We start from the raw sequence: 15,442 nt of genomic DNA, 5'->3' as shown, positions 1-15,442 counted from the left end.
CCCAAACATCCGACGGGGCTTCCATGGCGTCCGATTGAGTGCAAGAAGCTCCTTGGTTTTTAATGTTTTTGGAAGTTGAATGGGCTTTCGGAACGGATTCTGTTCAAGAACCAAGGTACGGCTGTACATTTTGGCAAGGGTGAAGGGTGGGTAAGAAATTCACGATTTAGTTAGTTAGAAATCAAAAGGTGTAGTCAGAAAAGCCATCAACTGATTTTACTACATCAAACAAAAGTAACCACACTTCCCTCCAGAGGAAAATGCAAATTTGGGACCAGAGGAAAGAGACACTATTCTTAAGGAATAGATTCTCAAGGCTGTTATTCATCCAATTACTTTTTGCAGCTAGGTCTGGTGCAGATCACTTTCCATGGAACTCCCTGTCAGCGCTGTGGTCTTCCTCTTCTTCTCCTACCATCTCTGTGATGCAGCAGACCGAAAACATAATGCAGTCCTCACTGTGTCCAATGGAGGGGACGATGGTGATTGGGGAAAACCTGAATTCTGTCCCACGGGATATGCAAACGGATTCCAAATGAAGGTAAATGCCTATCTATACTCTGAATTTTGACACCCTGATGTTAAGGCGTGGTCACAATATTATACAGACGTATGAAAAGCACAAACAAACAAACAAACAAACAAACACCTTTATTTAGAAAGAAGGGCAGGGAAAGCAGCAGACAGAATGAAAAATGCAGCCTCTATCACAGAACCCATGCAGGGTCCCAGAAACACCAAGATGCCAGGTCTGTAGCATGTAATATACAGTACAATTTACTCATTACTGAATCCCAGGCATGTCAACAGGATTTTCTGGGCCCAACACACAGTATATGGCCTGGGTCCTCATGTTAGGTTTCGGTGTGTTGCCACTGTGCAGTGCTTGGAGTCACAGGACTCTGTTTACATTCCAGAGACATTCCAGACTGTTGGAAGTCTCACGGAAGATGGGAGACGGATGTGATGTTACTGGTTTCCTGTTCCTTTGTTTTCCAGTTGCTCTCTGCTTTCACAGAGAGCGGATGTATGCTTTTCTGTCTGCGTAACTAGAAATCAAACTCTTTGCAATGTAGCTCAATGCTTTGTGTAGTATGTAAATATTGTCCTCTTTTGAGGGTGGAGTAGAGTGCCCCAAAATAAATCAGTAACCACAAATATAATAAAAAGTCTCACAGACAGAATACAAACAGGTAAAGCTTTTCTCCATCATTGTATTTCCATACTAGAGAAGGGATAACCTGCTGAATTTCTGTCTCTGACACAGCTGGGAAAGGCACAAAAACCCTACTTTCCTTCAAGGCCAACCCTAAACCAAAGCAAGGGCTGCAATATTGTATCCATGTATTTGGGAGTAAGCCCCATTAAACAAAGAAAGACTTCTGAATAGACATATTAATTATACAGTGAATTCTTCAGACATGCCTAAGCCTCCTTGCAAAGTACAGTTGCTGTGTGTGTGGAGGGGATGATTTCACACTCGCCCGCAATTATCCTGCAGTAGGAACTGCAGAAAATAACTTCCAGGTAGTACCCGATTTCAGATGAGCCAACCACAAGAAAGACGCATCCTGGTCGTTGGGAAGAAAGGAAGGGCAAACTGTGGAGATTCCAAGAACCAGAAAAAGAGGCAGAAGCAGGAGAGGAAAAGAACAGCTCTAGACCTCCAGGGAATCTTCTCACCTGGCACCCAAACAGCTCATGCAACAATGACAACTTTGAGTTGTTAAAGGAGGGGAGGGGGTAGGTAGAAGGGACCACATCCCAGTGGCAGAGTATATGCTTTTCATATGGAAGGTCTCAGGTTAAAACCTAATGATTTCCATATTCCAAGTCTGGGAAAGGGTTTGCTTTGGGATCCTGTTGAGCTATTCCTGGTCAGAGTAGACAGAAATGGTCTAGAAGACCAAATGGTCTGACATACTAAAACTAGGGGACGAATTTTCTCCTTTCTCTTAAATAATAAAGAGACATAAGAACAGGCCTGTGTGGGTTTCATTCTGAGAGCTGTTACATTTCTCATAATGTTTGCTCATCTGGATTGCACACAACTGGATGCAGGTTGTCTATGACAGCAATTAGCAGGGACAGATTTAGGGGAGCGTGGCTGGTTTGGTCGCACTGCGTGAAGAGTTCTGGGGGTGCCTCAGAGTGTGCCACAACTATTATTTAGAATGGAAGTCAGGAAGTGGAGGGGTGCCAAATTATGGCATTGTACAGGGCGCTACTGAAATTTGGGACCCCAAGGTCTGCCACTGCTGAATAGAAAGGCTGATTCCCAATCCCACATTTGTTCATCTCCATCCTACGGATGGAAATGTTTTTGTTCTTTGAGGTGAATGTAAATCCTCATCTATGTCCAGTACCTGTGGGCAATTGTGTGCACATGACTTGAGCTAGTACTGCTCATTGCTGATCTAGCTAGGTCATTGCAAGCCCTTGCACATAGAAATTTGCACTGAAAAAATGTTGTTTGGCTCACAAATAAATGTTGCCAGTACTTTAGATGCAGATTGAAGCACCAGTCTCTCTCTCCCCCCCCCCCTTCTCCACCAGTTTCGCAGAGATGTAAACGAAGGCTTTAGAACAGATTTCTCTCTGAAGGGCATCCGTCTCCACTGCACTGATGGAAAAACAGTAGAGTCTAAAAGTGGAGTGTGAGTAGTTATTTGAATTTCTCTTCCTTTATTAACTTGTTGCTTGGAAGTATGGGGTAGGAGCGGGAGGGGTAGATTGAAATATTTCATGCTAGATTAAAGGCAAATGGTAATCTGGACACGCTCTGAGTTTAACAGCCCCCAAATATACCTGCTTGCACAAAGTCCTGTGGAACTTTGCACAAAGTCCTGTGGAATGGAGGCAAAATTCAAATTGGTTCACATTTGAAGGCGAATCTGTTCTATACATCCTTTCTGAAATAAGCTTTTTGCTCTAATTTGGAATTATATCTCTGGAGAGACTTTAAAAATAAAAATTCATTGACAAAGTTGTGGTATATAAATTTCTATTTAGACATTGCCATCCTTTTCTTTACAGGGACGGGGAATGGATTGCGGTTCAGAAATGCCCCCAAGGCAACATGGTGTCCTTTTCTTTGACTACTGAAATACCACAAGTGCTAGTTCCTAATGCAGTCAGTAATCTTGAGGTCCTCTGCAGTGGTGGGGCTAAAGTGAAGAAACATATCATTGAACGGATGGAAGAGGGCAAAATGAGCGAGCGCTGCCCTCGTGGCTTCATATGTGGCATCCAAACAAGGGTGTCGAAAGAGAATCAAGTGCTTGTTATAGTACAACTTCGTGACGTGAAGATGTTCTGTTGTGACTGATCCACCACCCTGCTGCACAGCCCTCTTCCACTGGCAACAGAGGATGACAGGGTGGAGTGGTGGTGCTTACCTGGCCTCCTGACAGCTGAACTGCTGCTGCTTGCTGGAAGGGAGAGAGGCAAGTCATTGGGGAGCTTGGTGTGGTGCAAACACACTGGCAGAGCCAATCTGGTACCCCTGCTGGTGTGTTTGCACTGTGCCAACTGCTTCTCTTCCTGTCCTTCCTTGTAAGCAGCAGTGACTCATCTGTTGGAGGGGTCACCGATTCCCCACCCCCTGAATGAGATAAAGGGATTGTATTTAGACAGAATATAGCATGATTATGGAAATCTCTGGGGTCTCTTTCAACTTTCAAGTATATTTAGGCTGCTGAAAAAAAAATCAAGCTTGCTTATAATGTAGTAGGCATGCACCAGATCATAAAACCAGCTAAGTGATTCTCTTGTTTCAATTAATTCTTAAAATATTACACATGCTAACAGTCATGTTATGTTGGGGGGAAATGTTTGGTTCATTCTCTGTATCATTTGAGATACATTTTGTTATAGTTCACTCTTTTGCTGTTACAGTAAAACTCATTGAAAATATTAATAAAAAAGACATTCACCCGACAAATATTTTGAACGCCGGAATGACGTTCATTTATGAATGACCGGAATACTAAATTTTCTGACAGCATAGACTATATATGTTATTTTCTCTTACTGAATTCCTTTTGATTATTTCTCTCATACGCAAGTACAGGAGAGACATCTTTCTATAATATCATTGATTGCCTGTTCTGTTCTTTCACCAATAAAAATGAAATGAAATGAAGAGTAAGTGTGTCCCTTCTTATCAGCTGTGAGAGGAGCAGGAAGAGGAGATACAGGCAGCACGTGTGTCAGAGTGTGTGCGAGCAAACTAGGGGTGACAAGGTGAAACATTCACCTCTTGTGGTCGTGGCAGACAGAAGTGGGTTAGGAGGAGCTGCTTCCCATAGTGCTCTGCCCTAGGAAGATGCAGAGGAGGAAAAGGCCTCAGAATGCAGAAAGCCGGAAGTGTGCACAACTGCTTCCTAAAGTGAAATGAAGAGGTGGGGGAAGAGATGTTGCCAAAAGAGAACTGGGATATGGCAATGCCCTCCCTAAAATGCACTAATGGCTCGTTGTAAGTCACTTTGTGTTGTTCTGGGAAAGATAAAAAGAAAAATGGATTTTAATATACAAAATCAAGATTTGAATTACAGTTGTTAAGTAATAAGGTTAAAATATTATCAAAAATGTATAAATTACTTTTGGAATGGCATGTCAAGGACGAAGAGGTTAAATCAGTTATGATACTCTGTGGTAAAGATATAGGCCATAATATACAGTTTGAGGATTGGGAAAAATTATGGAAGGAAGGAATAAACTGTACAGCTTGCTGTTCACTTAAAGAAAATGTAATGAAAATGATGTGTACATGGTACATTACACCAGTGAGGTTAGCAAAAATGTATAAAGTAAATAACCAATGTTGGAAAGGTAAAGGAAAAGAAGGTACTTTCTACCACATGTGGTGGACTTTTAAGGAGGTAAAGGCTTTCCGGGAGATGATATGCAATGAAATTTAAAAAATGTTGAAATAAACATGTGTAAAAAACCCCCAGAAGCCTTCTTAATTGGTATTGTGGGTAGTGAAATACATAGACAAGAAACTGTTTTTATATGCAACAACCACAGCAAGAATATTATTAGCCCAAGGATGGAAGCAGCAAGAAAAAAACTCATTCACAGAAAAAAACAAGTGAGGGAGCGACACCAGGGGACAGGAAGGGCTCAAGACAGGAGTCAGAACTTAAAGGGGATATATTGAAAATGTTTGCTGAAATTAAAAAGGACATAAAAGAAAGTGAAAAAAATATAGAATCCAAGTTAGAACAGGTGGATAAAACAATAGGACAAATGGATAAAAAAATAGAAGTGACGGTGAATGAATTGAAGGGACAAATAAAGGAGGTTACTAAAAGGACACAAAGCTTGGAAGAAGGGTTGAAAAGAACAAAGTTAGAAGTGTCTTTCCTTGTAAGCAGACTCATCTGTTGGAGGGGTCACTGATTCCCCTCCCCCTGAATCAGATAAGGCGATTGTATTTAGACAGAATATAGCATGATTTTGGAAATCTCTGGGGTCTCTTTCAATTTTCTACTGCTACAAGCATATGTGGACTGCTTTTTTTAAAAACAACAACATAAACTTACTTATAATGAAGTAGACATGCACCATATAATTAACAAAGCTAAGTGATTCTCTTGTTTCAATTAAGTCTTAAAATATTACACACGCTAACCCTCATGTTACGTTTGGGGAAAATGTTTGGTTCATTCTCTGTGTCATTTGATACTTTGTTACAGTTCACTTTTTTGTTGTTATATTAAAACTCAGTGAAAATATTACAAAAAAGACATTCACCAGACAAATTTATTGAAAGATGGAATGAAGTTCATTTATGAATCATTGGAATACCAAATTTTGTGACAACAGAAACTATATACCGGTATGTTATTTCCTCTTACAGAATTCCTTTTGATTCTTTCTCTCATACAGAAAAACACACGAGAGACATCTTTTTATAATACATTCGTTGACCGCCTGTTCTGTTCTTTCACTGTTAAAAAAGAAATAAAATAAGCTGAAGCATATGTTTATCTCTTACACATCCTATGGAGTAAATGTAGGTCTGTGGACTGTAACAAGTGCTTCTTGTAAAAATAAAATCTGTCTTGGGACTTGTCCTCATTTGAGCTGTAACTCACTAGGAATCCACGTTTTATCGCTTTGAATTTGCCCTCATTAGTCCACACAGTCAGGTATTTGGAGTTGAGGACCCAGTCAGTGAATGTGTGTCTGTGTTGTCAACCATTTCCATTGTTTTTTGGTCCCTCTGAGTTTTCGTGTGCCTGCCTCCACAGGTTAAAAAGGCAGCACTGCTCTTTTTGCCCTCCTATCTTCCTACCTCCACTTGAGAATGTCCATAATCCTCCCTTAAAAAAACTTTCCTGAACAAATTTGTGCACATAAGTACTGGCAGGTAGGATCCTAGAATGCAACAACTGATTGGCTTGTAGAAGAAGACCAATCAGGCTCCAGGAGGAAGTTAATCAGCCTATTAGGCTGGTAGGATCGTAGAATGCAACAACTGATTGGCCTGCAGGAGAAGACCCATCAGGCTCCAGGAGGGAAGCAGAATCAGCCAATCAGATGGGACTCTTGTGTAAATAATGTAAATAGCGGCTCGAGGTTGGTTTTTTTTTGGGGGGGGGATTCAATCACTGTTTTACAAGCAGCAATAAAGAGCACAAAATCACTCCAAGTATATCTCAGGGTAGGAGAAGTTTCGCACAGGACAGCTCCACAGCCCAACTGGTGTGAGGGGGGGGGAGCTGCTGGGGGGGGGGGAGGGAGAGAGAGAAAGGGCTGACTTGGGGGGGAGAGACAGCTAGGGGCCGGCCCAACCAGCACCCATCCCTGGGTGGTAGATCACTCCCTGATTCTGATAATGGATCATAGAGCAGCGAGTTGCTAAATCCTGTTCTAAAGCACAGTGCACAGTACTGGTCTTTGGCACTGACATGATGTCCTCACCCCTCTGACAGCCCTCCCCACTCTCACAGGCAAATGGGTTCTGATTGTGGAGGCATTTCCTAAAGGCTACTGGTAATGGGGTGGGGCAGGACAAAGAAGATTTCATAGCCTTCCCAATGCTCTGCTTTGTGCTGGCTCAGAGGAGGTGTTGCTCAGGACAGAGAGTTCCTACGCTTCATTGTCCTGCCCCCTATAAATCCCCTGCTCACATTCATATTTCCTCACTCGGCTTAAGGACGCTTTCATTCTGCCTGGCAGCTGAGAGACAGTAAGTAGAACTACATTGCTCTGCTCGGAGAAGTTTGGTAAGGGAAGACAAGGCTTGCAACATGGCCAGAATTACAGAGGCCTGATCAGTATCCAGTAACCAGTGGGGATCCAGTCAAGCATTCTTGTTAGTGGTATTAGGCCCTACTTTTTGTGAAAAGTGTACCCCGCTTTTCACAAAAGATTTCAGGGTATTTAACAATGCATTCCTTTGGAAGTGTTGCAAATCTATGGCAGCATCCCCCGACCTTGTGATCTCTAGATGTTCTGGACTACAATTCCCATCAGCTGGAACCAGCACCGTGTTTGCTGGCTGGGCATGATGGGAGTTGCAGTCCAGAGCATATGGAATTTACCAGGGTGGGGAAGGTTGGCCTAAGGGGCGCTGCAAGGCTATGCCCTTTCCATGTAAAAATTTGTAGATCAGTGTTGTAGGAGGTCCCAGGTATATCCTCCAGCATCTCCTAGTAGGGCTGGGAAGCCCCCTGTCTGAAACTTTGGAGAGTAGCTCTAGTGTAGAGAGAACTAAGCTAGATAACCAATAGCCTGGCTTAGAATAAGGCAATTTCCTGTGTTCCTAGAGCGAAGCCCCTGCTAAAGTGGGTATCTCTGATGTGGAGGCACTTAGCCCAAGCTGAATACTTTTTTTTTGTAGGCAAAAAATGGCTATTATAAAGAGCTCTGTAGAAGAAATACATCTACTCCCTCTGTGTTGTCTATCCCTCTCCCACCAACACCAGACTTTAGTAAGACCAGCAGAATACTGGTGCCTGCAGAAGGTCACTGGTTTTCCCCACTGTGCCCTGCAAAACTGTGGGAAAGAGGGCTGGTTCATCTCTCAGGAGCAGTTTCCAACTGTTTTTCAAACTGGTGCTCTGGTGTGGAATTAATAATGCTGTGAGTTTGCTACAATAAGTTCCAAGATCCTTAAGGATGGGTTGGCTACAGGGTAGCTCTTCCCTGTAGAGCTGGTGGGAAGGTGATTGGCTCTGCTAAGAGCCTAAGGCATTAGGCAGAGACAGAAGTAAGGAAAACTCACCCACCTTCAGTTAGGCACAGGTCTTAGGCTTATGCACACATTACCCTGGGCAGAGGTGTATCCTTTCTCTACACTTATACTAGTGCTTGTGTGAAAGAGTGTACACTGATTGATTTGTGCACCTCAGCTACAGTGCACACAGGTACACAGAATTACACTTACAGGAATGCACTGAGGGGACACCCCTTGAGGTGAAAAACGAGAGCAGGCTGGAGCAAGAAAGACAAATGGAGCGGAAGTACTTTCCTCCATTTATTTATTTATTTACTTATTCATTCATTCATTCATTCATTCATTCTACTTGCTAGTATGAGTATCTGCCAAATAAATTGTGATGATGGCAGGTAGCTGAGTGGAGTCTCCTGTCAATTCTATTTAAATGTTACACCTGTCTTCACCCATTTTACTTTATTGAGCTATTTGGGGCTGATAGGAAGTATGTGTTTGTTTCAAGTTAAATGACAATTTGTGTTCCCATCCCTAGGTGTGGCAATTTCTCCCTTCTGTCTTACACCTGAGACAGTGTGTGTGTGTGTGTGTGTGTGAGAGAGAGAGAGAGAGAGAGAGAGAGAGAAAGAAATCCCTTAAGAAAAAGAGAAACAGAAATTGGAGGGGGAGTTTTAATAGGAAGGCCAAATTGCCAAGACGTAGGAAATACAACAACTTGGTTGTTGAATGCCTTGCGACTCGAACGTTTTGGCTCCTGAACGCCGCAAACCTGGAAGTGAGTGCTCTGGTTTGCAAATGTTCTTTGGAACCCAAACATCCGATTGAGTGCAAGAAGATCCTGCAGCCAATCAGAAGCCGTGTCTTGGTTTTTAATGTTTTTGGAAGTTGAATGGGCTTTCGGAACGGATTCTGTTCAAGAACCAAGGTACGGCTGTACATTTTGGCAAGGGTGAAGGGTGGGTAAGAAATTCACGTTTTAGTTAGTTAGAAATCAAAAGGTGTAGTCAGAAAAGCCATCAACTGATTTTACTACATCAAACAAAAGTAACCACACTTCCCTCCAGAGGAAAATGCAAATTTGGGACCAGAGGAAAGAACCACTATTCTTAAGGAATAGATTCTCAAGGCTGTTATTCATCCAATTAATTTTTGCAGCTAGGTCTGGTGCAGATCACTTTCCATGGAGCTCCCTGTCAGCGCTGTGGTCTTCGTCTTCTTCTCTTACCATCTCTGTGGTGCAGAAGACCGAAAACATAATGCAGTCCTCACTGTGTCCAATGGAGGGAACGATGGTATATGGGGAAAACCTGAATTCTGTCCCACGGGATATGCAAACGGATTCCAAATGAAGGTAAATGCCTATCTATAGTCTGAATTTTGACACCCTGATGTTAAGGCGTGGTCACAATATTATATAGACGTATGAAAAGCACAAACAAAGAAACACCTTTATTTAGAAAGAAGGGCAGGGAAAGCAGCAGACAGAATGAAAAATGCAGCCTCTATCACAGAACCCATGCAGGGTCCCAGAAACACCAAGATGCCAAGTCTGTAGCATGTAATATACAGTTCGATTTACTAATTACTGAATCCCAGGCATGTCAACAGGATTTTCTGGGCCCAACACACAGTATATGGCCTGGGTCCTCATGTTAGGTTTCTGTGTGTTGCCACTGTGCAGTGTTTGGAGTCACAGGACTCTGTTTACATTCCAGGGATTCCAGACTGTTGGAAGTCTCACGGAAGATGGGAGACGGATGTGATGTTACTGGTTTCCTGTTCCTTTGTTTTCCAGTTGCTCTCTGCTTTCACAGAGAGCGGATGTATGCTTTTCTGTCTGCGTAACTAGAAATCAAACTCTTTGCAATGTAGCTCATATTTCTCGCCCTTCCCTGCTGCTGGATACTCTGCGTAATGAGGGAATGTGCCTGGAGCCTTATCAGAGGTGTCGGAGGCGATTCCAGAGGACTCGACCGGAGGATGAGCTTTTCCAGCTCGGTCGTAGCGGAGGCTCCGACACCTCTGAGGACAGCTTTTCATTAAATTTGCATATGCTTTGTGTAGTATGCAAATATTGTCCTCTTTTGAGGGTGGAGTAAAAAGGTAAAAGGTAAAGGTACCCCTGCCCGTACGGGCCAGTCTTGCCAGACTCTAGGGTTGTGCGCCCATCTCACTTAAGAGGCCAAGGGCCAGCACTGTCCGGAGACACTTCCGGGTCACGTGGCCAGCGTGACATCACTGCTCTGGCCAGCCAGAGCCGCACACGGAAACGCCGTTTACCTTCCCGCCAGTAAGCGGTCCCTCACATGACTTGAGCTAGTACTGCTCATTGCTGATCTAGCTAGGTCATTGCAAGCCCTTGCACATAGAAATTTACACTGAAAAAATGTCGTTTGGCTCACAAATAAATGTCAGAAAAGCACTGTTTAATGTCTGGATAAGATATAAGGACTTGTTAGAAAATAAAACCCCAAGATGGCTGTCACCAATGGAAGCGAAAGCCCTAAAAAAGCTCAATATGGAGGCCAAATGGCCGAAGTATTGGGAAATTTTGGAACAGGAGGGAGACAAACTAAAATTGCAGTGTTTTGAAAAACTAAAAAGCAAAGTGCGAGACTGGCTTCATTATTACCAGATAATGGAGGCATACAAATTGGATAGAAAAATTGGCTTCCAGGTGGAAAAATCAAAATTGGAAACAGAACTGTTAGAACCCAAAACTAAGATTTTGTCAAGAATGTATAACTTGCTGTTGAAATGGAATACTCAGGATGAAACAGTAAAATCTGCTATGATTAAATGGGCACAAGATGTTGGACATAACATAATGATGGCTGACTGGGAGCAGTTATGGACCACTGGTATGAAATTTACGGCATGTAATGCCTTAAGAGAGAATATTATGAAAATGATATACAGGTGGTACATGACACCAGTCAAGCTAGCAAAAATCTATCATTTGCCCGATAATAAATGTTGGAAATGTAAAGAAACTGAAGGTACATTCTTTCACCTTTGGTGGATGTGCCCAAGGATTAAGACCTTCTGGGAAATGATATATAATGAAATGAAAAAGGTGTTTAAATATACCTTTCCGAAGAAACCAGAGGCCTTTCTCGTGGGCATGGTCGGCCAATTGGTGCCAAAGAAGGATAGAACTTTTTTAATGTATGCCACAACAGCAGCAAGAATACTTATTGCGCAGTATTGGAAGACACAAGAACTACCCACTATGGAAGAATGGCAGATGAAGGTGATGGACTACATGGAATTGGCAAAAATGACTGGCAGAATCAGGGACCAGGGAGAAGAGACGGTGGAAGAAGATTGGAAGAAATTTAAAGACTATTTACAGAAATATTAAAAGATTAATGAATGTTAGAATGACATCGGATTGAGGTTAAAAGGTTATTAGCAACAAAGTGGTGAAGGAGTATGGAAAATTCGAAGGTTAAAAGGTGTAAAATTAAAAGGTTTAACATATTAAGATACTAAGAAAGGATTAGGCTATATTAAGATATTAAGATAAAGATTAAGTGAAGACAGAGGGAAGGGATTTGCTGATTAAATATTTGAACTGGAATACAGTGAGGGGAGGTGTGGGGAAGTCTGGGAAATAAGCAAATGCGAGGAATATAATGAAAATAGAATTGTTTTTATTTGTTTTTTCTGTGTTGTTGTTTTTGTCTTTTTGTACTTTTGTACTTTGGTATTTTTCTTTTGTTTTTCCTTTTATGTAAAAACCCTAATAAAAAATATTATATAAAAAACAACAACAAATAAATGTTGCCAGTACTTTAGATGCAGATTGAAGCACTAGTCTCTCTCTCTCTCTCTCCCCCCCCCCCGTTCTCCACCAGTTTCGCAGAGATGTAAACGAAGCCTATAGAAAAGATTTCACTCTGAAGGGCATCCGTCTCCACTGCACTGACGGAAAAACAGTAGAGTCTAAAAGTGGAAAGTGAGTAGCTTTTTGAATTTCTCTTCCTTTATTAACTTGTTGCTTGGAAGTTTGGGGTAGGAGCGGGAGGGGTAGATTGAAATATTTCATGCTAGATTAAAGGCAAATGGTAATCTGGACACGCTCTGAGTTTAACAGCCCCCAAATATACCTGCTTGCACAAAGTCCTGTGGAACTTTGCACAAAGTCCTGTGGAATGGAGGCAAAATTCAAATTGGTTCACATTTGAAGGCGAATCTGTTCTATACATCCTTTCTGAAATAAAGCTTTTTGCTCTAATTTGGAATTACATCTCTGGAGAGACTTTAAAAATAAAAATTCATTGACAAAGTTGTGGTATATAAATTTCTATTTAGACATTGCCATCTTTTTCTTTACAGGCTCGGGGAATGGATTGCGGTTCAGAAATGCCCCCAAGGCAACATGGTGTCCTTTTCTTTGACTATTGAAATACCACAAGTGCTAGTTCCTCATGCAGTCAGTAACCTTGAGGTCCTCTGCAGTGGTGGGGCTAAAGTGAAGAAAGATATCTTTGAACGGATGGAAGAGGGCAAAATGAGCAAGCGCTGCCCTCGTGGCTTCATATGTGGCATCCAAACAAGGGTGGCGAATGAGAATCAATTGCTTGGTAAAGTAGAACTTCATGACGTGAAGATGTTCTGTTGTGACTGATCCACCACCCTGCTGCACAGCCCTCTTCCACTGGCAGCAGAGGATGACAGGGTGGAGTGGTGGTGCTTACCTGGCCTCCTGACAGCTGAACTGCTGCTGCTTGCTGGAAGGGAGAGAGGCAAGTCATTGGGGAGCTTGGTGTGGTGCAAACACACTGGCAGAGCCAATCCAGTACTCCTGCTGGTGTGTTTGCACTGTGCCGACTGCTTCTCTTCCTGTCCTTCCTTGTAAGCAGCAGGGACTCATCTGTTGGAGGGGTCACCGATTCCCCACCCCCTGAATGAGATAAAGGGATTGTATTTAGACAGAATATAGCATGATTATGGAAATCTCTGGGGTCTCTTTCAACTTTCAAGTATATTTAGGCTGCTGAAAAAAAAATCAAGCTTGCTTATAATGTAGTAGTCATGCACCAGATCATAAAAACCAGCTAAGTGATTCTCTTGTTTCAATTAAGTCTTAAAATATTGCACACGCTAACAGTCATGTTATGTTGGGGGGAAATGTTTGCTTCATTCTCTGTATCATTTGAGATACATTTTGTTATAGTTCACTCTTTTGCTGTTACAGTAAAACTCATTGAAAATATTAATAAAAAAGACATTCACCCGACAAATATATTGAACGCCGGAATGACGTTCATTTATGAATCACCGGAATACTAAATTTTCTGACAGCATAGACTATATATGTTATTTTCTCTTACTGAATTCCTTTTGATTATTTCTCTCATACGCAAGTACAGGAGAGACATCTTTCTATAATATCATTGATTGCCTGTTCTGTTCTTTCACCAATAAAAATGAAATGAAATGAAGAGTAAGTGTGTCCCTTCTTATCAGCTGTGAGAGGAGCAGGAAGAGGAGATACAGGCAGCACGTGTGTCAGAGTGCGTGCGAGCAAACTAGGGGTGACAAGGTGAAACATTCACCTCTTGTGGTCGTGGCAGACAGAAGTGGGTTAGGAGGAGCTGCTTCCCATAGTGCTCAGCCCTAGGAAGATGCAGAAGTCACCTGGCTGAGAGGAGGAAAAGGCCTCAGAATGCAGCAAGCCGGAAGTGTGCACAACTGCTTCCTAAAGTGAAATGAAGAGGTGGGGGAAGAGATGTTGCCAAGAGAGAACTGGGATATGGCGATGCCCTCCCTAAAATGCACTAATGGCTCATTGTAAGTCACTTTGTGTTGTTCTGGGCAAACACATTTAATTAATTAAAAAATAAATCTCAATAGAAGCAGCCCCCGCACTCCAGCTTTAAAAAGCCACAGTTTCAATAACACAATATAAAGATGAATATACAACATCACAAAAAATATACACAGCACACATCTAAAACCCTGTGAATTCAAAGGTTCAGTTTTAAAACTTTGGACAATAAAGACCACAAAGATGGCACCAGGTGGGCCTTTCCAGGGAAGGCATTTCATAACCAGGCTGACACCACTTATAAGACCCTGTATCCAGGAGCACTGGAAGAGAGCCTCTGATGATGATATTGGGGTCCAGGTAAGTAGACCTGGGAAGAGGTGATCCTTGAGGTAAGATGCTCCCAGGTCATTTAAGGACTTTAATGGTCAAGAACAGTGCCTTGAACTGGATCCAGAAATGACTGGAAGCCAGAGTAGACAATAAATCACTAGTGCAATATAGTGAAATTTTCCAGAAGCCCTTTAAGAGTCTTGATAACATATGCGGAACTTTCTGTACTCTTTTCAAAGTCACCCCACCTATAACTCACTGCAGTTAATCTAGCAGGAAGATAATAGACACGGATAATAGATAATAGACATGGATAATAGACACAAGACTACCTCCAGCCCTGAAATGTTTAAAGAGGATAAAAAGAAAAATGGATTTGAATATACAAAATCAAGATTTGAATTACAGTTGTTAAGTAATAAGGTTAAAATATTATCAAAAATGTATAAATTACTTTTGGAATGGCATGTCAAGGACGAAGAGGTTAAATCAGGTATGATACACTGGGGTAAAGATATAGGCCATAATATACAGTTTGAGGATCGGGAAAAATTATGGAAGGAAGGAATAAACTGTACAGCTTGCTGTTCACTTAAAGAAAATGTAATGAAAATGATGTGTACATGGTACATTACACCAGTGAGGTTAGCAAAAATGTATAAAGTAAATAAACAATGTTGGAAAGGTAAAGGAAAAGAAGGTACTTTCTACCACATGTGGTGGACTTTTAAGGAGGTAAAGGCTTTCCGGGAGATGATATGGTTTACTAAAAGGACACAAAGCTTGGAAGAAGGGTTGAAAAGAACAAAGTTAGAAGTGTCTTTCCTTGTAAGCAGACTCATCTGTTGGAGGGGTCACTGATTCCCCTCCCCCTGAATCAGATAAGGCGATTGTATTTAGACAGAATATAGCATGATTATGGAAATCTCTGGGGTCTCTTTCAATTTTCAACTGCTACAAGCATATGTGGACTGCTTTTTTTAAAAAAAAACACAAAACAAAATAACAACATAAACTTACTTACAATGAAGTAGACATGCACCATATAATTAACAAAGCTAAGTGATTCTCTTGTTTCAATTAAGTCTTAAAATATTACACACGCTAACCCTCATGTTACGTTTGGGGAAAATGTTTGGTTCATT

The 15,442-nt window shown here is 41.8% G+C and overlaps 3 protein-coding genes across 3 annotated transcripts in view; 2 read left to right on the top strand and 1 right to left on the bottom strand.

Moving 5' to 3' along the window:
• The window catches only part of AASDHPPT (aminoadipate-semialdehyde dehydrogenase-phosphopantetheinyl transferase), a 536,215-nt gene that overhangs the window by 9,768 nt on the left and 511,005 nt on the right, over positions 1-15,442 (bottom strand). The gene's annotated exons all lie outside the window — the stretch shown is intronic.
• On the top strand, positions 314-3,930 carry LOC310676584 (vitelline membrane outer layer protein 1-like). The gene is made up of 3 exons (XM_083438559.1): positions 314-541; positions 2,557-2,657; positions 3,037-3,930. The coding sequence occupies exons 1-3, from the start codon at positions 371-373 to the stop codon at positions 3,326-3,328; spliced, it is 564 nt and encodes a 187-aa protein (XP_083294685.1). The 5' UTR covers positions 314-370; the 3' UTR covers positions 3,329-3,930.
• On the top strand, positions 9,294-13,609 carry LOC310675807 (vitelline membrane outer layer protein 1-like). Its single transcript, XM_083436920.1, has 3 exons — positions 9,294-9,539; positions 12,049-12,149; positions 12,530-13,609. The coding sequence occupies exons 1-3, from the start codon at positions 9,369-9,371 to the stop codon at positions 12,819-12,821; spliced, it is 564 nt and encodes a 187-aa protein (XP_083293046.1). The 5' UTR covers positions 9,294-9,368; the 3' UTR covers positions 12,822-13,609.

Source organism: Podarcis tiliguerta (assembly GCF_965153285.1).
Source record: "Podarcis tiliguerta genome assembly, chromosome: 4".
Lineage (NCBI taxonomy): Eukaryota > Metazoa > Chordata > Lepidosauria > Squamata > Lacertidae > Podarcis > Podarcis tiliguerta.
This window is presented reverse-complemented; position numbering and strand designations above follow the sequence as displayed.